The sequence below is a fragment of the Danio aesculapii genome, chromosome 16, assembly GCF_903798145.1.
Source record: "Danio aesculapii chromosome 16, fDanAes4.1, whole genome shotgun sequence".
NCBI lineage: Eukaryota > Metazoa > Chordata > Actinopteri > Cypriniformes > Danionidae > Danio > Danio aesculapii.
The window spans coordinates 35,804,559-35,828,666 of NC_079450.1; the positions used below are offsets into that span (position 1 = coordinate 35,804,559).

The window sequence follows — 24,108 nt, forward strand, 5'->3', positions numbered from 1 at the left end:
TCATGCTAGTAACATGCTAATTCATGCTAGAAACATGCTAGTAACATGCTAATTCATGCTGGAATCATGCTAGTAACATGCTAATTCATGCTAGAATCATGCTAGTTACATGCTAATTCATGCTAGAAACATGCTAATTCATGCTAGAATCATGCTAACAACATGCTAATTCATGCTAGAAACATGCTAGTAACATGTTAATTCATGCTAGAAACATGCTAGTAACATGTTAATTCATGCTAGAATCATGCTAGTAACATGCTAATTCATGCTAGAAACATGCTAGTAACATGCTAATTCATGCTAGAATCATGCTAACAACATGCTAATTCATGCTAGAATCATGCTAATAACATGCTAATTCATGCTAGAATCATGCTAGTAACATGCTAATTCATGCTACAATCATGCTAGTAACATGCTAATTCATGCTAGAAACATGCTAGTAACATGCTAATTCATGCTAGAAACATGCTAGTAACATGCTAATCCATGCTAGAATCATGCTAGTAACATGCTAATTCATGCTAGAATCATGCTAGTAAAATGCTAATTCATGCTAGAATCATGCTAGTAACATGCTAATTCATGCTAGAATCATGCTAGTAACATGCTAATTCATGCTAGAAACATGGTAGTAACATGCTAATTCATGCTAGAATCATGCTAGTAACATGCTAATTCATGCTAGAATCATGCTAGTAACATGCTATTTCATGCTAGAAACATGCTAATTCATGCTAGAATCATGCTAATAACATGCTAATTCATGCTAGAAACATGCTATTAACATGCTAATTCATGCTAGAAACATGCTAGTAACATGCTAATTCATGCTAGAAACATGCTAGTAACATGCTAATTCATGCTATAATCATGCTAGTAACATGCTAATTCTTGCTGGAAACATGCTAGTAACATGCTAATTCATGCTAGAATCATGTTAGTAACATGCTAATTCATGCTAGAATCATGCTAGTAACATGCTAATTCATGCTAGAATCATGCTAGTAACATGCTAATTCATGCTAGAATCATGCTAGTAACATGCTAATTCATGCTAGAATCATGCTAGTAACATGCTAATTCATGCTAGAATCATGCTAATAACATGCTAATTCATGCTAGAAACATGCTAGTAACATGCTAATCCATGCTAGAATCATGCTAGTAACATGCTAATTCATGCTAGAATCATGCTAGTAACATGCTAATTCATGCTAGAATCATGCTAGTAACATGCTAATTCATGCTAGAATCATGCTAGTAACATGCTAATTCATGCTAGAATCATGCTAGTAACATGCTAATTCATGCTAGTAACATGCTAATTCATGCTAGAAACATGCTAGTAACATGCTAATTCATGCTAGAATCATGCTAGTAACGTGCTAATTCATGCTAGAATCATGCTAATAACATGCTAATTCATGCTAGAAACATGCTAATTCATGCTAGAATCATGCTAATAACATGCTAAATCATGCTAGAAACATGCTAGTAACATGCTAATTCATGCTAGAAACATGTTAGTAACATGCTAATTCATGCTAGAATCATGCTAGTAACATGCTAATTTATGCTAGAAACATGCTAGTAACATGCTAACTCATGCTAGAAACATGCTAGTAACATGCTAATTCATGCTAGAATCATGCTATTTCATGCTAGAAACATGCTAGTAACATGCTAATTCATGCTAGAATCATGCTAGTTACATGCTAATTTATGTTAGAATCATGATAGTTACTTGCTAATTCATGCTAGTAACATGCTAATTCAGACTCGGCTTTTCAAGCCACCATAAAGTTTGTCCTCAAACTTTAATATCTAGTTAGGCTGGCTTGTCAAAGCCAACCTACTGTTATCCTTTCTAAACTTATTATTATTTTTTTTTTTTTATTCTTCTGAGACTAAATTTGCAAGACTATCTCCTCCTAGAGCTTTCGAGCTATGACCACCAAACTCGCACCAGACCTCCAAACTATTCTGACTCGCGTTGCTATATCTTTTCCGACTGATCCGACTTTCGGTTTTCCGAAAAACGTCCCGGGACCACCGGAAAAATCCCATAGACTTAACATAGGATCAAACTTTGTGAGCTCATAACTCTGCGTCAGACTGTCGCACAGACTTCTAACTGGGCTCATTTAACTCAGATTATCAATCTGCCAATGACTGATCACCTTTAAACTTTCTAGCCACACCCTAGCAACCACTTTTGGACCCTAGAAACTGTCCCATAGACTTCCATTGCAAAAGACTGCCATTGACTTAACATTGAATCAACTCTGAGAGCTCAAAACTCTGCATCAGACTGTCATACAGACTTATGGCTAAGCTCATTTAACTCAGACTACCACACTGCCAATCACTGATGAGCTTTTAACTTCCTAGCCACACCCTAACTACCAGATACTGCACCCTAGCAACAACTGTCCCATAGACTTCCATTGCAAAAGACTGTCATTGACTTAACATTAGATCAAACTTTGTGACCTCATAGCTTTTCATCAGACTGTCATACTTATGGGTGAGCTTTATCTATCTATCTATCTATCTATCTATCTATCTATCTATCTATCTATCTATCTATCTATCTATCTATCTATCTATCTATCTATCTATCTATCTATCTATAAACTGTTTTTATCTATCTATCTATCTATCTATCTATCTATCTATCTATCTATCTATCTATCTATCTATCTATCTATCTATCTATCTATCTATCTATCTATCTATCTATCCTTTTTCAAACTGTTTTATCTATCTATCTATCTATCTATCTATCTATCTATCTATCTATCTATCTATCTATCTATCTATCTATCTATCTATCTATCTATCTATAAACTGTTTTTATCTATCTATCTATCTATCTATCTATCTATCTATCTATCTATCTATCTATCTATCTATCTATCTATCTATCTATCTATCTATCTATCTATCTATCTATCTATCTATCTGTCTATCCTTTTTCAAACTGTTTTATCTATCTATCTATCTATCTATCTATCTATCTATCTATCTATCTATCTATCTATCTATCTATCTATCTATCTATCTATCTATCTATCTATCAACTGTTTTTATCTATCTATCTATCTATCTATCTATCTATCTATCTATCTATCTATCTATCTATCTATCTATCTATCTATCTATTAACTGTTTTTATCTATCTATCTATCTATCTATCTATCTATCTATCTATCTATCTATCTATCTATCTATTAACTGTTTTTATCTATCTATCTATCTATCTATCTATCTATCTATCTATCTATCTATCTATCTATCTATCTATCTATCTATCTATCTATCTATCTATCTATCTAAGAACATGCTAATTCATGCTAGAGTCATGCTAATAACATGCTAATTCATGCTAGAACGATGCTAATTCATGCTAGAACGATGCTAGTAACATGCTAATTCATGCTAGAATCATGCTAGTAACATGCTAGTTCATACTAGAATCATGCTAGTAACATGCTAACTCATGCTAAAACGATGCTAATTAATGCTAGAATCATGCTAGTAACATGCTAATTCATGCTAGAATCATGCTAGTAACATGCTAATTCATGCTAGAATCATGCTAGTAACATGCTAATTCATGCTAGAATTATGCTAGTTACATGCTAATTCGTGGTAGAACGATGCTAATTCATGCTAGAATCATGCTAGTAACATGCTAATTCATGCTAGAATCATGCTAGAACAATGCTAATTCATGCTAGAATCATGCTAATAACATGCTAATTCATGCTAGAATCATGCTAGTAACATGCTAGTTCATGCTAGAATCATGCTAGTAACATGCTAATTCATGCTAGAATCATGCTAATTCATGCTAGAATCATGCTAGTAACATGCTAATTCATGCTAGAATCATGCTAGTAACATGCTAATTCATGCTAGAATCATGCTAGTAACATGCTAATTCATGCTAAAACTATGCTAATTTATGCTAGAATCATGCTAGTAACATGCTAATGCATGATAGAATCATGCTAGTAACATGCTAATTCATGCTAGAATCATGCTAGTAACATGCTAATTCATGGTAGAATCATGCTAGTAACATGCTAATTCATGCTAGAATCATGCTAGTAACATGCTAATTCATGCTAGTAACATGCTAATTCATGGTAGAATCATGCTAGTTACATGCTAATTCATGCTAGAATCATGCTAGTAACGTGCTAATTCATGCTAGAATCATGCTAGTAACATGCTAATTCATGCTAGAATCATGCTAGTAACATGCTAATTCATGCTAGAATCATGCTAATAACATGCTAATTCATGCTAGAACCATGCTAGTAACATGCTAATTCATGCTAGAATCATGCTAGTAACATGCTAATTCATGCTAGAACCATGCTAATAACATGCTAATTCGTGCTAGAATCATGCTAGAAACATGCTAATTCGTGCTAGAATGATGCTAATAACATGTTAATTCGTGCTAGAATCATGCTAGTAACATGCTAATTCATGCTAGAATCATGCTAGTAGCATGCTAATTCATGCTAGAACCATGCTAGTAACATGCTAATTCATGCTAGAATCATGCTAGTAACATGCTAATTCATGCTAGAACCATGCTAATAACATGCTAATTCGTGCTAGAATCATGCTAGAAACATGCTAATTCGTGCTAGAATGATGCTAATAACATGTTAATTCGTGCTAGAATCATGCTAGTAACATGCTAATTCATGCTAGAATCATGCTAGTAGCATGCTAATTCATGCTAGAATCATGCTAGTAACATGCTAATTTATGCTAAAGTCATGCTAAAAACATGCTAATTCATGCTAGAATCAGGCTAATAACATGCTAATTCATCTATCTAACCTTTTTCAAACTATTTTATCTATCTATCTATCTATCTATCTATCTATCTATCTATCTATCTATCTATCTATCTATCTATCTATCTATCTATCTATCTATCTATTTTAAATATATACATTTTAAAACTGTTTAAACTAAATAAACTATTACCAAGGCTTTGTCAAGCCAGCCTCAAAGTTTGTCCTCAAACTTTAATAATCTAGTTCTTCTTCTTCTTCTTCTTCTTCTTCTGAGACTAATTTCTAAGTGTATCTCCTCCTAGGCCTTTCAAGCTACATACTTCAAACTTTCGTCAAACCTTCGAACTGGTCTGACTCGAGTTGCTATATCTTTTCTAACTGATCCGACCTTGGGTTTTCCGAAAAACGACCCAGAAAAATCCCAAAAGTCCCATTGACTTAACATTGGGTCAAACTTTGTGAGCTCATAACTCTGCATCAGACTGTTCTACAGACTTCTAACTGGACTCATTTAACTCAGTCTAGCCAGCAGCCAATAACTGATGACTTTTTAACTTACTAGCCACTCCCTAGCAACCACTTACAGCACCCTAGCAACTGTCCCATAGACTTCCATTGTAAAAGACTCCCATTTACTTAACATTGGATCAACCTTTGTGAGCTCATAACTCTGCATCAGACTGTCCTACAGACTAGAGTCTGGCCTCATTCAACTCAGTCTAGCCAGCAGCCAATCACTGATTACCTTTAAACTTACTAGCCACTCCCTAGCAACCAATTTCAGCACCCTAGCAACTGTCCCAGAGACTGTGACTAGCTATTCTAACACACGCTAACAGTTTTAACATCCTACTGACATGCTAATCTTGCTAGAAAGGTGCTAGCAACACGATAGTGACATGCTAGTCATGCTAGTAACATGCTAATTCATGCTAGAATCATGCTAACAACATGCTAATTCATGCTAGAAACAAGCTGATTCATGCTAGAATCATGCTAGTAACATGCTAATTAATGCTAGAATCATGCTAGTAACATGCTAATTCATGCTAGAATCATGCTAGTAACTTGCTAATTCATGCTAGAATCATGCTAATAACATGCTAATCCATGCTAGAATCATGCTAGTAACATGCTAATTCATGCTAGAATCATGCTAGTAACATGCTAATTCATGCTAGAAACATGCTAGTAACATGCTAATTCATGCTAGATTCATGCTAGTAACATGCTAATTCATGCTAGAATCATGCTAATAACATGCTAATTCATGCTAGAAACATGCTAGTAACATGCTAATTCATGCTAGAATCATGCTAATTCATGCTAGAAACATGCTAGTCACATGCAAATTAATGCTAGAAACATGCTAGTCACATGCTAATTCATGCTAGAATCATGCTAGTAACATGCTAATTCATGCTAGAATCATGCTAGTAACATGTTAATCCATGCCAGAATCATGCTAGTAACATGCTAATTCATGCTAGAATTATGCTAGTAACATGCTAATTCATGCTAGAAACATGCTAGTAACATGCTAATTCATGCTAGAATCATGCTAGTAACATGCTAATTCATGCTAGAATCATGCTAATAACATGCTAATTCATGTTAGAAACATGCCAATTCATGCTAGAATCATGCTAATAACATGCTAATTCATGCTAGAAACATGCTAGTAACATGCTAATTCATGCTAGAATCATGCTAGTAACATGCTAATTCATGCTAGAATCATGCTAATAACATGCTAATTCATGCTAGAAACATGCTAATTCATGCTAGAATCATGCTAATAACATGCTAATCCATGCTAGAAACATGCTAGTAACATGCTCATTCATGCTAGAATCATGCTAGTAACATGCTAATTCATGCTAGAATCATGCTAGTAACATGCTAATTCATGCTAGAATCATGCTAATAACATGCTAATTCATGCTAGAATCATGCTAGTAACATGCTAATTCATGCTAGAATCATGCTAGTTACATGCTAATTCATGCTAGAAACATGCTAGTAACATGCTAATTCATGCTAGAATCATGCTAGTAACATGCTAATTCATGCTAGAATCATGCTAATAACATGCTAATTCATGCTAGAAACATGCTAATTTATGCTAGAATCATGCTAGTAACATGCTAATTCATGCTAGAATCATGCTAGTAACATGCTAATTCATGCTAGAATCATGCTAATAACATGCTAATTCATGCTAGAAACATGCTAATTCATGCTAGAATCATGCTAATAACATGCTAATCCATGCTAGAAACATGCTAGTAACATGCTCATTCATGCTAGAATCATGCTAGTAACATGCTAATTCATGCTAGAATCATGCTAGTAACATGCTAATTCATGCTAGAATCATGCTAATAACATGCTAATTCATGCTAGAATCATGCTAGTAACATGCTAATTCATGCTAGAATCATGCTAGTTACATGCTAATTCATGCTAGAAACATGCTAGTAACATGCTAATTCATGCTAGAATCATGCTAGTAACATGCTAATTCATGCTAGAATCATGCTAATAACATGCTAATTCATGCTAGAAACATGCTAATTTATGCTAGAATCATGCTAATAACATGCTAATTCATGCTAGAATCATGCTAATAACATGCTAATTCATGCTAGAAACATGCTAGTAACATGCTAATTCATGCTAGAATCATGCTAGTAACATGCTAATTCATGCTAGAATCATGCTAATAACATGCTAATTCATGCTAGAAACATGCTAATTCATGCTAGAATCATGCTAATAACATGCTAATTCATGCTAGAAACATGCTAGTAACATGCTCATTCATGCTAGAATCATGCTAGTAACATGCTAATTCATGCTAGAATCATGCTAATAACATGCTAATTCATGCTAGAATCATGCTAGTAACATGCTAATTCATGCTAGAATCATGCTAGTTACATGCTAATTCATGCTAGAAACATGCTAGTAACATGCTAATTCATGCTAGAATCATGCTAGTAACATGCTAATTCATGCTAGAATCATGCTAATAACATGCTAATTCATGCTAGAAACATGCTAATTTATGCTAGAATCATGCTAATAACATGCTAAATCATGCTAGAAACATGCTAGTAACATGCTAATTCATGCTAGAAACATGCTAGTAACATGCTAATTCATGCTAGAATCATGCTAGTAACATGCTAATTCATGCTAGAAACATGCTAGTAACATGCTAACTCATGCTAGAAATATGCTAGTAACATGCTAATTCATGCTAGAATCATGCTAATTCATGCTAGAAACATGCTAGTAACATGCTAATTCATGCTAGAATCATGCTAGTTACATGCTGATTTATGTTAGAATCATGCTAGTTACTTGCTAATTCATGCTAAAAAAATGCTAATTCAGACTCGGCTTTTCAAGCCACCATAAAGTTTGTCCTCAAACTTTAATATCTAGTTTACAATTTGTTAATGAATGCTTCAGCATACTGTAGTATTAAGAATAGTGAACTGATAAAATGAAATACAAAGTGTAGTTTTACTATAGTAAAGTGTGGTGAATTGTAGTATAGTATACCCTATATTGTAAAAAAAAAAACTACAGCACTGGGTAATTTGTTTATATTACGCTTGTGTTACCATAGCAACTAGTATTAGCACAACTGATTAATTGAAGTACTTTACTGTAGAACTGTTCAAAAAACTGTACATGACAGGGAAAATGTCCTCCACAATCTCATCAGCAATGTGGAAGACAACAGAGACGTGTTCAATTTATTTTAGTTGCCATGATAAAATGGGATTGATAGTGAGATTTATTTGAGGAGTGAATAGTTCAGTAGGCTATAATACCTCATCAAGTTTTCCCCTATTTTTATCGGTTACATTTCTGCTTGCATTCTTTATATTTTTGTTTAAATGTTGTTTTATTTGATTAGTATGGTGCACCTTTTGGATGTTTAATAAATGTTTTTTAAAAATGTATTCTTTGCATTCAACTTCTTTTCTCTGTTTTAAGTGTTTGAAATTGGAAATATTTCATCATATAACAAACAACAAAAAAGGTTATAGTGGATTAGATTAAACATTTTATATGTAAGTCTATTTTAGTATTTTGGTTATTGTTAATAAATAGTGTACAAATATAAATTATATCAAAAAGCATGAAAGGAAGAGGGAACACAAGACACAAATTGTGAGTCTGCATATAATCTCACTGAGCGAGTAGTGTACTGTGAGCGCACAAGAAATTTTGTGCGTGAGCAGTGCATATTTGCACGCGAGCAGCGTATATTTGAGAGCTCACAAGCAGTTTTGTCCACTGAGGAAATTGGTGCACAAGCATTATATTGAGAAAGCTGTTCATCATGCTCACTTTGTGCATGACAGTTTTGTGTTGTGAACCTGAATTTAAAGTGAATAGAATAATGGCAAGATTAAGAAAAAAATGTATTTCGTCATGGCATTGGAGTTTACATATAGGCCTGTTGTGTCTAATATGAAAATAGCCAAGCTATTCACAGATATTGCCAGATAATCACTTTACCTTTACCATACTTTCAACAGACTTTGATCATTTGTGATTCTGGCTCTTATCCTTTCTTGCATTGTCTTGAGCCTTCACGTTGCCAAATATATACTATATTGTTAGTAGCCTGGATAGGTCACTGTCATTCTGCTACATCATATCGCTTTCTACTGGATATAAAATGCTCTGCAGTACATTTAGTCATTTTAGAATGTAAAGTTCTACTTCTGTAGTTATTTTGGTGAAAGTAACTAAAACGTAATATAAGAGTAATGTAACATATTACAATTTTGAGACAGTAATATTGTAAGGTAAGGGATTACTTTTAAATCACAGTAATAAGTAATCTGTAATGTATTACAGTTTGGAAGTAACTTGCACAACACTGATGATAATAATAGTTATATGTGATAGCGATTTTTTTTTTATTAAGAAGAAATATAGTCTAAGCAATATAGTTTTTTACAGACGTGCCATCTATTAAATGTTCTTCACACAGAGCCATGAGGTCGGAGAATACGGGGTGGCTAGTTGCGGCAAATGATTATGACGAACAGAGTTCGGAAGATTGTAGATAACATTGTAGATACAAATCAGTTCTGTTAAGATGTTGCTAACATTTAACACCAGGTGGAAAATAACAGTTTATAGAATATAATCACTATTTAGATGCTGTTACATATATGAATTAGGATAAACATTATTAAATAGCCTACCCACGAGGCACTTCTGACTATATATCACATTTGCATTATTTTTTTTTTACAAAATGTTTCCTTCTTATTAAAAAAATATATATATATTTCCAATCTGATATGTAATGGGGAGAGAAAAAAGCACGAATAGCACGAGTTCAGCAGATGGTGGATTCGAACCGGGCTGATGATCAATCGCGTCAAAAGATTTTGCCGTGCGCCTTACGAGGTTCCGCCGCTCATACCGTAATCTGCGTCCCTCTTTACTCATGTTGTCGCTGTCAATCTGGCATTGATGGGCGTAAACTGTGAATAGCATCCAACTAGGTGCGCTATTTGCAATTAGCCTAAAAAGACACTCCGAAATTGGCTTTTTTTTTCCCCCTAGCAGGAGCCCCAAGTGCCTACACCCCTGGGCCTGTTCCCATAAGGCCCATTGGTTAATCCGGCCCTGCGTAGACCTACCTTAAAATCTTGAAGTGGGCTTCCAAAACAGATATAATCAAGGGAAACTGTATTCTACCTGCAAATCTACCTGTGTTATGCTAACATGCAAGATCTATAATGTGATGGACATTTGAGTGTCTAACACTTGACACTGGCTGATTTATAGATGTCCTAAAACTGTAATTTTACCTTTGACAGTCTGAATCACAGCCTGACATCATGTGTCATCTGACACTCTTTTGTGTATACCAATGACATGCCCCAGCCAGTTTCCTGAGGCTTATCAGCTTATGGGCATCAAGAGTTACTTAACTTTATTTGTGCAGTGACACAATATGAAAAATCAACTGACTTCAAATCACACAGCCCAAGGAGACCCACTGTTCTCAGTATAATAGACCCTGAAGCAAGCTTTCTGAAAACATAATTGAATAACGCATAACAAACTAATTTGAATGAATTTTCTTTCCTAGTTCCCTAAAATTATTATTTTTTAATTATTATTTCATGATTTTTGTTAATATAAAATGTATGGGTAACATTTAAAATAATGTTTATCTATTTTCTAACATAAACAAACACTTAGTAATACATTTATTACTGTATTTATTAATATTCGTTAACTTTAATGTAATTTAAGTTAAATAAAATTTGTTCATGTTAACTCCTAATACATTAACTGATGTTAACAAGCATAAATTTGGCTGTTACCAATCCATTAATTAATGTTGAACTATGCTTAATAAATCCTTTACAAGCTTATTCACACCAAGTTAATGTTAGAAAATACAATAACTAATGGACCATTATTCTAAAGTCTTATCAATGTATTTTGAGGTCAGTCAGCGTTTATTTGTTTTGTTTGCTTGTTTTGTAATGTAATGTTTTTTAAGGTATTTGTTATGTTAAGATATATTTTAAATAAACCAAAACTAAAATAAATAATTTTAAGCACAATTGTTTTTTATTTTTAAATGAGCATTGATTAAGCATAATAAGAATAACTTATAAAATAAACATGCAACACTTAATACTGAGGGTCAAACAACAAAAATAAGGTCAAGAATGTTGATGTGATTCTGGAGTCAGATCTGAATTTCAATAGTCATGTCAGAGCAGTAAGTAAAACAGCATACTATCATCTCAAAAACATTGCAAGAATTAGTTGCTTTGTTTCCAGTGAGGACTTGTTCAAGCTTTTATCAGCAGCAGGGTGGATTACTGTAATGGACTCCTCATTGGCATTTCCAAAAAGACAGTCAGACAGTTGCAGCTCATCCAGAACGCTGCTGCCAGGATTCTGTCCAGAACCAAACAATCAGAACACATAACACAAAGGTCTTTACACTGGCTCCCAGTTTCATTCAGAATTTTAAAGTATTAATTCTTGTCTATAAATCACTAAATGCCCTAGGACCTCAATACATTACAGATATGCTCACTGAATACAAACCTCAGATCATTAGGATCAAGTAAATTGGAAATTCAGAGGGTTCAGTCAAAGCAGGGTGAATCGGCCATCAGCTCCTACGCCCCTCTGGAATCAGCTTCCAGAAATGATCAGATGTGCTCCAACATTAGGTACATTCAAATCAAGACTTAAAACACATCTGTTTAGCTGTGCCTTTACCGAATGAGCACTGTGCTACGTCCAACAGATCAGACTATTATGTCTTTCTTTTCTTTTTCATTAAAATGTTAGCTTTGCTTCAGGAATAAATATAAATTCTTCTTTTTTAAAGCCATTAAATTATCAGAAACCAGTGTACACCTGAGGTGGTGATATAGTAGTCATCATCTGAAGTGGATCAAAAATGTTTTTCACAACTGTCCCTAGACAAAACGTGTTTTTTGCTACATTGATAAAAAGTTGATCGATATATCTATAGTGAGTTCCTTTTGTGTGTATTTTAGGTTTCAAGTGATTTAAAGATTTAACAAACAAAAAAGAAACCTTTGAGAACCTGATCCCAAACATTTGAATAGCACAGTATATTTGAGTAAATATAATGAGTTTATTTGACAAACCTAATCTCTGTCCTTTCAAACGTTTTCATCTTTTAACTTGTATGCTTATAAACCATGTTGTGAACTTATAACCTAAACGTGATAAAGGAGAGTTTTTCGAAAGAAATTCCAAAGCAATACATTTAATACGTTTCTTAAGGTTTATTCCACCATTTAACATGACAATTGTTTATCGCAGCACCAGCCATGACATGTAACCCCTCAGACTGGAATCTCAACGCCATGAGGAAACAATTCCTGGAATCACACAAGACTCCTTGAGGATGACGACGTTCACAAGACACAAGTACAAATACAAGGATAAAGCAGCAGCAGAATCACACATTTAACCACATTCGACACCATTTGAACGTGACGACTGGTTGACTGTAATACGTACAGCAATAAAAACCAAGACAGCAATCGGCCACTTATGATTTAAATTCTCTGCTTATCAGAAGCCGAGTCATGCACAGACCACCAACACCCATTCCTTGCCTTTAGTTACAAGATTTTAAGACTTCATCCATAGTGTAAATATTTCAGACACTCTTGGTGGCAAAATTACAGAACTTAAAATATTCTGGAACAACACTAAATTAACTAAAGAGATATAAACCGGACATGTACGGTAGAGAGAATTCATTTCAAAAATACTGTACAAAAATAAATGAAACTAATTCAATGTTCATCACAAAGAATCTCCAGCAAAGAGCAAAAGGTTAAACCGTAAGGAATCATTTTAAAGGTATAGTTCACCCAGAAATGAAGATGTTCTTGCTATTTACTCACCCTGAAGTGGTTACAAACCTTTATAATAAGTTCTTTATTTTGCTGGACACAAAAGAAAATATTTTAAAGAAAGCCGAAAATTGGTGATCATTGACTTCCAAAACACTAAAGTCAATTGTCATTTTTCAAAATATCTTCTTTTGTGTTCAGCAGAAGAAAGAAACATATGAAGATTATAAACAAGTAAAAAGTAAACAAACGGCAGAATTTTCTTTTTTGGGATGAACTATCCTTTTTATCACAAGTGCATCATCACATGAGTCGTCTCTTTTCTTAGAAGAGAGCCTATGGGCATGTGAAGATCCAATACCGGCGAACAAAAGCAAAATAGCCCGTATTGTTCCTTTCAACAAATAACAAATGGATGTCAGCCTCTGAAGGGCAATAATGTCTGCTGTTGTTTCCAACACAAATAGCTTAAGAAGTTCTTCCATCGATCCAAGTCATTGTGTCATCGAGTTCAATATTACACCGCAAAATACACGACTACTTTGTTACTTTTTTGTTTATATGAGCACAGGCTTTGGAATGTAGTATCAATTTTGTGTAAAGAAATTAGTTCACCAAAAAAAAAAGGGAATTATTAACTTACCCTCATGTCGTTCCAAACCTCTGACTATTTATTATGTCTGACTAAATAACTAAATTTTTTGTTTTGGGTCAATGTTTGGTCGATTCTCCAAAGAAAAACTCCACAATATTTGGAATGACATGAGAAATAACATGATATATTTCTTATATTTAGATGAATTCTCCCGTTATAAACCTCAATAAAGAATAGCATCATTGTAGTGACCAGAAAGCAGTAACGCACACTGACGGAAAGCATGTGATGTATGTTTGTGTGTATTAAACAGTCATGGGTTTTCCTGAGGGTGTTTGTATCTCTAGAAGGCTCTGCTTGTAGAGCATAAAGGATGAGACGTCTGTCGTCACACAGGAAAGGCTGTTTTATGCTGTATTGAGTGTGTTCAGGGAGCGTGTTTTTCTAACAGGGATTTAAGGTGTTCGTGTAAAGGCTCACAGACCCTCTGGTAGGCATGAGGCGTGAGGTGCAGGTAATCATACATGTCCTGGTGTGCGATGGAGCCGTCTGAGTGAACGAACCCTGGGTCCATGTCCAGAAAGGAGACGTGAGACAGAGAGGCCACCTCAGCCTGGACTAGAGCATTCACACTGGCGTTACGCTCGCGGAGAGGGTTTGGGCTTTTACCTCTCGGCAGTAACCCCTAGTGGAGATGAAAGAATAGTATTACATTACAATATATCCAAAACGTTTGGTCCATTTGTTCCAAACACTGCCTAATGTCAATTAAAAAAGGAATAATGAACATAGAGAAAACGGTTACTGTTACGCAGATGAATATTCAAGTGCTTAAATTCATGTTTAATATAGCTCTTCAAGTCACTCCACCTGTCAGTCAGTCTTCATTCATTCACAATTCAAGTTGCGTCACGTTCATGACAACACGAAAACTCTCCCCAAAACTATTTGTTCCTGTTAATGTAAATAATCAGTGGAGAAACGTATTTGGTTTTGCATTAAATGGGTCCATTTTGACCTGCAGCAATGAGTTCATTTCTGTTTCTAAATCATGTTGCTCGGTCTCTGTTAGATAAGCAGATCGCATTCGCAACACTGGAGTAGAGAGGGTTATTTCCTGCTCTTCACACACAAAAAGTAGGGCTACCTGGAATTTTGAATTAGAAAAGACTCAATAATACATTGGACAGATCCTCAACGCACTGATTTCTTCCCTTTGTGCTGCTAAGTTTTGGAAGTGTCTGCAGATACCAGAGAGCTGGTAATTACTTGCTGAGAATCTCTCTGTATCTTGTCCTGATGAAGGTCCGAGACTTCTGTGCACGTCTTGTGCAGCCGCTACTGAGGAGCCATGCTGGTGTTGTTGCCGTTTATTTAATTCATTGTTGATCTATGCTTTCTTTGTGTTTTATTTATGTTTTGTGTATGTTTGTTGGTTTAAGTAATGGTTTCAATTGAGAAATATTGGTTAATTTATTATCTATATTTTTGTTTGCCACCTTATTTTGATAGGACATTTATTTTCTGGTCTCTAAATAAATAGAGAATTGTACTTCTGATTTCCGTGTCCTTTTATGTTGCTAACCCCTTCCCAAGACAAGCCGTAAAAAATGGGTTCGTAACAGTCCTATACAGTGGGCCTACAGGTCTGTTATTTTTTACTAAAGACGATATATAATTTAAGTTTATCACAAGAACTATAAAAATGTATTATGCTTAAAAAATGTTAAATAAAAAAAACGGCACAGTTTTGCGATCAGATCTGTATCGGTCGATACTTAAAATTTTGGTATCGGGATCGGATAAAACAAAAATGATAACGGTGCATCCCTAGTCAGATTTACATTCAAAGCTTCTATTGAAATATTACATTTAAGCTTTGAATGTCTGTCGCTATATTTAAATCACCACCCTAAAAATCCAATCTTTTTGGTAATACAGCCTATAAACGCATAGTCAGACCACTGGCGAATGTCTGCGCCTCAATTAAATTTTCATTTTCACAAGCAAGGCTTATTCACAGCACTGAATATGCTGTTTTGAAAGTTATGTTTTTGTTGGCAGGATGTCATGGAGAAAAGTAGCAGACACTGAAGTGCCATTTTGATCAATATGGTAGTTCTAGGTAAAAATACTCAACTCTTCTGTGTTTTGTAATTTTAATTAAAAAACCATGTTACAAAGAAATATACACGTATTTGGGAAACGTCAGGGTATTACAGATGTGTTTTTTATTTCAACAAAGATATTAAATTAAAAACTTTTTTTTTAATAAAATGTTAAAAATTCTGATTCAGTAAGATTCAAAACCGAAATCTATTTTAATGACATGCTGGAAAGGGAGATCCCTCCATCTGTTGGATGGGTGAGCAGCTGCAGTGGACGATTCTTGGTCATCCTGCTCTTGTGTGTATGAAGAAGGGATTCAGACTGGCTTATGTGCACACAGAATGACTTGTAATTCCATTGTATTTCTATGTAAACATGCTAGATGGACATGCGTGATCATTCAATTCATCTTTATTTCTATAGCACTTATACAATGTAGACTGTCTCAAAGGAGCTTAACATAGAAGTTCTAATAAATTAAAATTGTGTCAGTCTAGTTTTCAGAGTTAAGATCGTCATACGCTCACACTTTTAACAGCACTTCGTACTCGACTGTCATCTTTTATAAGATGCTTTGTCAAGATAAAAGAATTTCAACTTTTACACGCAGCACCACTCATTAACGTGAGTTTCAAAGCAGTGGACCAATCAGAAGAACACGCAGCGGTAACCACTGCAAGCTACTGTTTATAGTAGTAAGTTGCCATGACATGTTAGAACCTGAGTGAGTGCTGCATCTCACATTTTCAGATGCAAAAATATTATATTGTGTGAATCTGCCGTGGCCTTTTTGCATAATTTCAGTGATTGCCACAACTGGTTTAACTGTATTCATTGTCTGAGACTGTACCTTGATAGTTCTGAACAAACACATGTACTGTTACACACCTTTATTATTTGATTTATTATTTTTTTATTATATTACAATGAAAATTATTGTATGAAAATTATTTAAAGCCCCTTTGTTTCCGATTTCTCTTTAGATCAAGTCAAAATAGCCTACAGCACGGCATTTTTTAATAGATAGACAATATTAACAAACTAAACAAAATAGTAATTAAAAACGACCACTAAATAAATAAATAAATAAGAATATAATGAATGCTGTGAGCGTGAGAGAGAAGCTGAAATTACTAACCAGTACAAGAGTGTGAGAATGGGGCAGCTTCTGATGGATCACATTTATGATGGCCATGATTCCTCCACAGATCTGTTCTGGTGTTTGACCATGATTATTAGTGCCGACCCACAATACCACCACCTGCACACAAACAGACATGAGAAACCATCAACTTCCTCTATTCTGTTGTGTTAAGGTCTCCTTCATTTGTTTCTGCAAGTAATTTTTTAACTTAAATTTGAGTGAACTTTTGAATAGTATTTGTTTCTTTGTGTATATTTTTGAATAAAATAATAGCTAAACAACTTAAATGATGATGAATATCTTAAATAATATACCTTTGGACTGATGTAATCCAGTTCTCCATTGATGAGCCTCCACAGCACATGCTGTGTAGCATCTCCACCAATCCCGAAATTCAGAGCATGGAGAGGAGAAAACAATTTTCTCCAAACCTGCCAACAAGAAAAGATCATTTATATATGTATGGAAGTGTCTTAGCAGATCACATTTTAGTGTTGCCTTACACATTTATTGTTTTGAGGCTTGAATATTCTTATCCTCTTTGTGTATGTAAGTGACTGTGTATCAAGTGCACATGCACTCTTTGCTATACCTCAAACTCATGAAGAAGCTGGATGAGTGAATCTCCAACAAACAGAACATCAGGCTCTTTTCCTTTACTGTCTGATACAAACCGATTGTGCTGCAAGACAAGACAATGTTATTATAACTCTATTTGCATATGAAAAAAAGCAGATAAGAGCATTTTAGCAGCATAATACTGATATCATATCTAGACAAAACGCACTAATATCTTTTTAATTATGATATTATTTAAAAAACCACCAATGACATCCATCGTCCATCTCCCTGTATGTCCTGACAGGGGGTGGGTGTGGCTGCAGGGTTTGAATCTCCACTCATCACTTCCTGAGGAAAGACAGAGGGACATGGCAGGTCACATTTTCTCCATGATCTTTGCATTAAACAAAACACATCTGATGTTTTACAGTTAAGCACAAAAAAGCTTTAAGTAATGCAAAAATATCAAATGCAAGTTGCATACTTAAAGCATTTTTGTGCCTAAACGTAAAAAAAAATGCTATAAATATGAAAATTATCAAATTCAAGTTGCACAGGTTAGATTTTGTGCCTTTCATCTCCTGTGGCAAGCACGAATAGAGTTACTTTTACGCAGCTTTACTCGTCTGTTTGTGCTATTCTGCATAAAGTTTGCATATCAGTAGTCTCTCCACAAACAAGCCAGGAAAAAAACTATTATGGAGATAGCGTGCACATTTTTGGATACCAATTAAACGTTTACATCATAAGGTCCTGAAACTAGTTAAACGTGTTTACAGATAAGCAACTAACGTTAATATAGCCAATGTAGCACTTAGCATGCAGATGCTTTCCATTTACAACACACGCAAACGCGTTTGGACATTGCGTCACAATATCAGGCAAATAAATATATTTGAATACACGTTATCACATATGTCGACGCATTAATCTAAATCAAAGAAATATCGTTACCGACAAATGTTCTACAGCAGAGTTTTGTGTTGAATCAGTCAGCCAGCGGTCAGCTGCCAAACCCCGGAAGCTGGAATATCGAACCAGGCATTACTGGCAGATAGCCGAGCACGATCGACCTATGAGATAACATTAAACTCCGATAAACGCCTTATGGACGTCATATAAATGAGTTTCGTGTATAAGTTTGCAAATGTACGTGAAACATTTCAGCATTACTTGACAGCAATTCTCTTGACAAAAATATGTTTATTATTACTTACCCGGATGCGGTTTTGATGATTTATGGAAGCACGTTGCCGAGCAACGTAAAGGTAAAACCTAACGGCACACCGAGTCCAATTGATAAACATTCAATATGAAACTGTATTTATTTTGACAGTTTGGCCAGAAAAAAGCTCTTTATTTGAGGTAGGTTGGTAAACTCGTTTGTTGAGTGTGCTCAGTGTTAACCACAATGTTTTAACATATCGTGGATAGCATTATTATTGTTTACTTATAGTCAAAATTATTTTAGTATGACAAATTAATTTGTTAATAACTTTTGTTTTACAGTCTTAAGATGAAGATGAGCCAGCCTTTCACCAAAAGCTTTAAACACAACTTGCCAAAGACATCCAACGAACAGCACAGTAGCAAAGCCAAGTCTTCGTGCCCCAACGTTACAGAAAGCAACAGCTTGAAAACAGACGTGCTTTGCAACTCTGCACATAAAGTGAGGCGTTTTAAAACCAGGAAGGAGAGGAATCAGATTCGAGGTCAAGAGAGAAGCAGGTCTCAGCCATGCCCTCAGCAAAACAGAAAAGAAGTTGGCGAGAAAACCCAGCGCCACCACATCCATCCAATGTCTAGTTCTAGAAATGAGAGGCCATTCGCCAAGCCATTCCTCCCCCAGAAGCCAAGCATCATAACTGAAGGACGCCTTACCTCCATCAAAGGCCTTTTCAGCAATGAGGTTAGGTCGTTGGATATTGAACGACTGGTGAGCGAGCAAATAAAGCAAGATAACCATAAAAAGGAGCAGAGAAAACAGTCTATGGTGCACATTAGATCACAGCTACCTCCATTAGTACCTGATTCAGACCAGGACTGCATTTTCAAAGACGTACTGGAACCAGAGAACAATTCACCCCCACACATCAAGAGGAAAACTTCAAGAAAAGAACTCACTGGGGAAAAAACTAGTGGTTTCCAGACTAATAGACAGCTAGAAGTCTCAGCTCCTACAGCATCATCAAGTGTAGATGAGAAGCATAGAAGAAACACCAGAACTGTAATGGAAGGTAATAATAGCCAAAAACAGCAAAATAGTCCAAAAGAACCTGAACAAGTGATTTTGTCATCCTCAGAAAATGAACCAGTTCACCAGTTTTGCTCTACTCCAGGTGAAACTAATAAGCATAACTTTAATATTTCACAAACAAGCACTCTCAGGACCCCTGATGATGGAAACCATATTCAGAGATTTGAGGAAACCTCTGCAATAGTGGAATTCCCAAACATGGAAGATCGGCAGCCTTTAACCTCTTTACCTGGACTGGACTCAGGGGCTGGACAATTAGCAAACAATGACAAGCAGGAGGAGGAAATGTCAGTGTCTTGTAGAGAAGGAGTAAAAAGGCTGGCCAAACGTTTGTGCTCGGCTTCAGACCTCTATGTGCCAAGCCATCAGCGCTCCCTACTGGATAAGTGTAAGAAGACACTGATGCAGACTTTACAAAAAAGACACAGCTTCCAGTTAAATCACAACCTGCACATGCTACGTTCATCCTTGAATGGGAAGCAAAAAGCCTCTCAGCTAAGCACAGAACAGACATGTGAAAACCGTTCACCATTTAGCCATGCAGTGGAGATTGAGGATAGGTGTAACACCAGCAACATGTTGATTTGGACAGGTATGGGACTTTTTTTGAAGTTTGTGGAAAGTGACAACTGAGAGTGTCCAACATAAAGGAGAAATACTTTTGAAATGCAGCTTTTAAATAAAGCTTAAAGTTCCATAATCTTATTTTGTTCATGTTGGTTTATATAGTAAAAAAAACAACTTCCCTTTAACTCTAAAGCTCAAATCAAAGCATGTATGAATAGCATTGTTAGATTTGGAGGGGAAAATGTTATTAAAATGTTACTGAAATAGTGTTGTGTACATGATTTATGTTTATAATGAATTCTTTGCATCCTAGACAGTGCCGTACAGCAAAATTTCTTGTCAGATCAAGTTCCTCGACATCAGGACAGGGGTATGTCCACCAAGAAACGTAAGGTACAAGAGTGGAAGATCTCTTCTCCTCAGTTCTTCCTAAAAGAACCACAACAATCACAGGTGGACATGGTGAGTCAATGTAATCATATAGTTTAATTTCTCTAAACCACATAACTAAAGCCCTGGTAAGATCACACAATTTTTATTGTCGGTTACGAAAGTCATCATCAGATTATGAAATTTTGTCTTGATAAAATCTTGACTTGTCCTGGGTAACAAATGTGCCAGACTACATGTTTCTTCATGATCAGTCATCCCGTGATTTTTTATGACGAGCGCTTTTTCCCAAAGCAGTCACAAGTTTTGCTATACCAATGTTTCTTATCTTATTCATTTCAATGTTTGTTTTAATCTTTTGTCAATCTCAATAAACACTCATGCTTGCTGACAACTAGGCTACATTATTTAAGGCCATTCGTTATGACATTGATATAATCAAATGTATATTTCCTTTTTAATATTAAGATATTTTCTTTTAAATCTAAATGTCAATTTTCCAGCCATGAGTTGCTTATTAAACACTTCCTCACCTGAAATTACTGTGAATGAGATGGAGGAAATAAAAGCACATCAGCACCAAGGAAAAATCAGATGCTCAAGACAAAATATTGACGTATTAAAAAAATAGCAAATATATGACAGAGGTTTGTGATACAACAATCCACGGCGCGAAACAAATCATCCACCTGCACAGTCGAGTAGTGGATGGGCACAAACTATCAAAATATCTTTTTGAAACAATTTTCGTTTGGTATAATTTGTATCTTAAATTTAATGTATTTTTTGTTCGTCAGTTATCTACTAGATAAACAAGAATAACGAATAACATTTGAGGTAAAGTGCTTCAAAACCAGTCCACTTTATGGTTCAGCGCCAAAGCACAAACTTTTGTTAAATAAAATAATCTAGCCTAAATAAAATTGAAGTGAAATATTCACAGTTTCAGAGAAATTTATTTTAAACTTTTCATTTTTAATGACAAAATCATCCATTGCTGGTGAGTTTCAGTTTAATCAAGTAATTTGAATAAGCAAGACAGGCTTTTACAGTGTATTAGCAGCACTGAACGTGTTTCCAAGATTGCCTCGGAACAGCGAACTCAGTCAAAGGCTGCGAGAACTCAGAAACTCATTGTGAGAATGGAGATGTCGGCATATTTGTGCATGTCTGTCAAATAAAATTGCTTAAATCATTTTAATAATTAGAGAAAGTAGGTAAAATTTGCATAACCAATGATTGATCTTATCCACCCATAAGTAAACATGCACCCTATTTTTTGATTACCTGACCCACGGATTAACGACAGCACCTGCGATATAACTGAAAAATTATTTGCTCCTATTGTCCAATGTCACCCACGTGACGAAACTCATCATGAAAATCAGTGAAAAAATTAGACATGCTAGACTTTCTGCGATGGTGTCGTGAAATGTCACAGACATTTTATCAGTTGTCCTGAACTATGCCACATTACACAAGAAAAAAACGATTGAATCTTGTGTCATGACACTCATTTGTTTTTTATGACTCCCCACAACATCCTACATCAAGGAAATCTTGCCAAAATCATGACAAAGTTGTGTGATCTGACCTGGGCTTAATGCTAGATTTGTTATAAATAACTAAAGAAGCTAAGAAATTGTAAAGTTAAGAGATTCCTTGCATGTCAAACTTTAAATTTAGGAAAAATGTTTTTTAAAAATAAAATTTTTCACCAAAATAGCAAAACACATTGTACAATAAAGTACTGTAAAAATACTCAAAAATATCTTTGTCAACATTTTAAAACGAAGTCATACAAGTGTCAATTTCAAATCTGACACTTCAATACAGTTAATGGGTAGATTAGGACATCCATAACAAAGCTTTTTTTCTTATAAATGCAGAAATGTAAAATAATAATAATAAAAATAAAAAAATAATTATAAAAAATAATTAATATATAATAAAAAATTACATTCTTTTGGGTTGCACAGTTGAATTCACAGGATTTTTACAAAGTATGTTGTATACTTTAAACTTGCATACATATTTGGTCACATCCACAACACATGTTAAAATATATAACAGGTTTACTAATATTTTTCTGATCCCTTAACTCTGTGGTTAATTTTTTGGAAAATATAAAAAGATGTTTCAATATACTGTTAACGTATTCATTCTATGTGTATTTATGTTTCAAGTTTTTACTGCAAATCTGACATGTTATAATGCTGGAATTGCATTTTTGCAAATGAGTTTATTGGTCTGTCTTTTGCAGTTTGACCAGTGGAGGAGACCAGCTATGTTGTCTCAGAATAGCTTCAGATCTCATCAGCATCCCATCGGAGAGCTTTTCAACCAGGACCAGATCTTCACCCAGCATGCTGCACCTATACTCAAAGCCCCAACCTGGGAGGATCATCCTGTAAATCCACATTCCCAGCAGCAGTTCCGCAGCAGAGGGGAGAGCTGGACTAATGTAGATTTAGATCTGTCCAAAATCTCTCAGCAGTTTAGAGAAGACACAAATGTTAATATTGATTCATATCAATTTTATGACAGCAGGAAACAAAGACCACAAGAAGCTTCATTTGGAGGATCCAGCTTCTGGTCCCATCAGTTACAAATTCAGGATGAAAGAAAAAAAACGTCTCCTTTCTCGTTCTCAGCATCTTATCTTACAGAGGGATTTCAGTATGAGCCTTTTTTTCGCTGTCCACATCCATCTAACACCCAACACAGGTCAGAATATCCGAGTATTATGACTCTTTGTCCCAGGTCACAGTCACACACACCATTTTACCCTCACCTTTTCCCTTAGAGAAGAGAATTGACCAGAGAGAATCATCACTGGTTCTGCTAAGCAATTATTTGCTTGCTGTTTTTGTGTGAATAATTTCTTCCCCTTCACAATACTGATTTAACTTTTTATTGTTTCAAAAAGACCATCACCTCTACATGTGATTTCAGATTGGGAGTTTAGCATGCTCACATTATGTATAGTCATGATTTCTTTAGTGTATTTTTATATACTAATTAAAAGGTAGTAAGAGTGAATAACTTCTTAATATCAAATTACTCTTAATGCTGCACTGATATTGAAACTTAGTTGTTGAAATGGGGTAAGTGTGTTATCTACAACAAATGATGCTGCTTGATTATTTATTTCCATTGGTTATTAATTTAGTCAGATTTCTTTAAAATACATTTTAGGCTGGACTTTTATTATTTCTACTCAAGTTCAGTATTCTATG

At 35.0% G+C, this 24,108-nt stretch overlaps 2 protein-coding genes across 3 annotated transcripts; one reads left to right on the top strand and one right to left on the bottom strand.

The window, feature by feature from the left end:
• Positions 1 to 12,647: 12,647 nt before the first annotated feature.
• On the bottom strand, positions 12,648 to 18,715 carry pafah1b3 (platelet-activating factor acetylhydrolase, isoform Ib, gamma subunit). 2 transcript variants are annotated; one of them, XM_056475541.1, is made up of 6 exons: positions 18,610 to 18,715; positions 17,920 to 18,003; positions 17,687 to 17,776; positions 17,409 to 17,525; positions 17,089 to 17,211; positions 12,648 to 14,526 (listed from the first exon to the last, which is right to left on the bottom strand). In XM_056475541.1, the coding sequence occupies exons 2-6, from the start codon at positions 17,995 to 17,997 to the stop codon at positions 14,269 to 14,271; spliced, it is 666 nt and encodes a 221-aa protein (XP_056331516.1). In that variant the 5' UTR covers positions 17,998 to 18,003; positions 18,610 to 18,715; the 3' UTR covers positions 12,648 to 14,268. The 2 variants fall into 2 exon arrangements, with proteins under 2 accessions (XP_056331516.1, XP_056331517.1); XM_056475542.1 differs by having other exon boundaries at positions 18,614 to 18,711.
• Positions 18,716 to 18,717: 2 nt separating this feature from the next.
• Positions 18,718 to 24,013, top strand: LOC130243380 (uncharacterized). Its single transcript, XM_056475540.1, has 4 exons — positions 18,718 to 19,020; positions 19,165 to 20,504; positions 20,793 to 20,941; positions 23,133 to 24,013. Exons 2-4 carry the CDS (start codon positions 19,172 to 19,174, stop codon positions 23,673 to 23,675), a joined length of 2,025 nt encoding a protein of 674 aa, XP_056331515.1. The 5' UTR covers positions 18,718 to 19,020; positions 19,165 to 19,171; the 3' UTR covers positions 23,676 to 24,013.
• Positions 24,014 to 24,108: the final 95 nt, after the last annotated feature.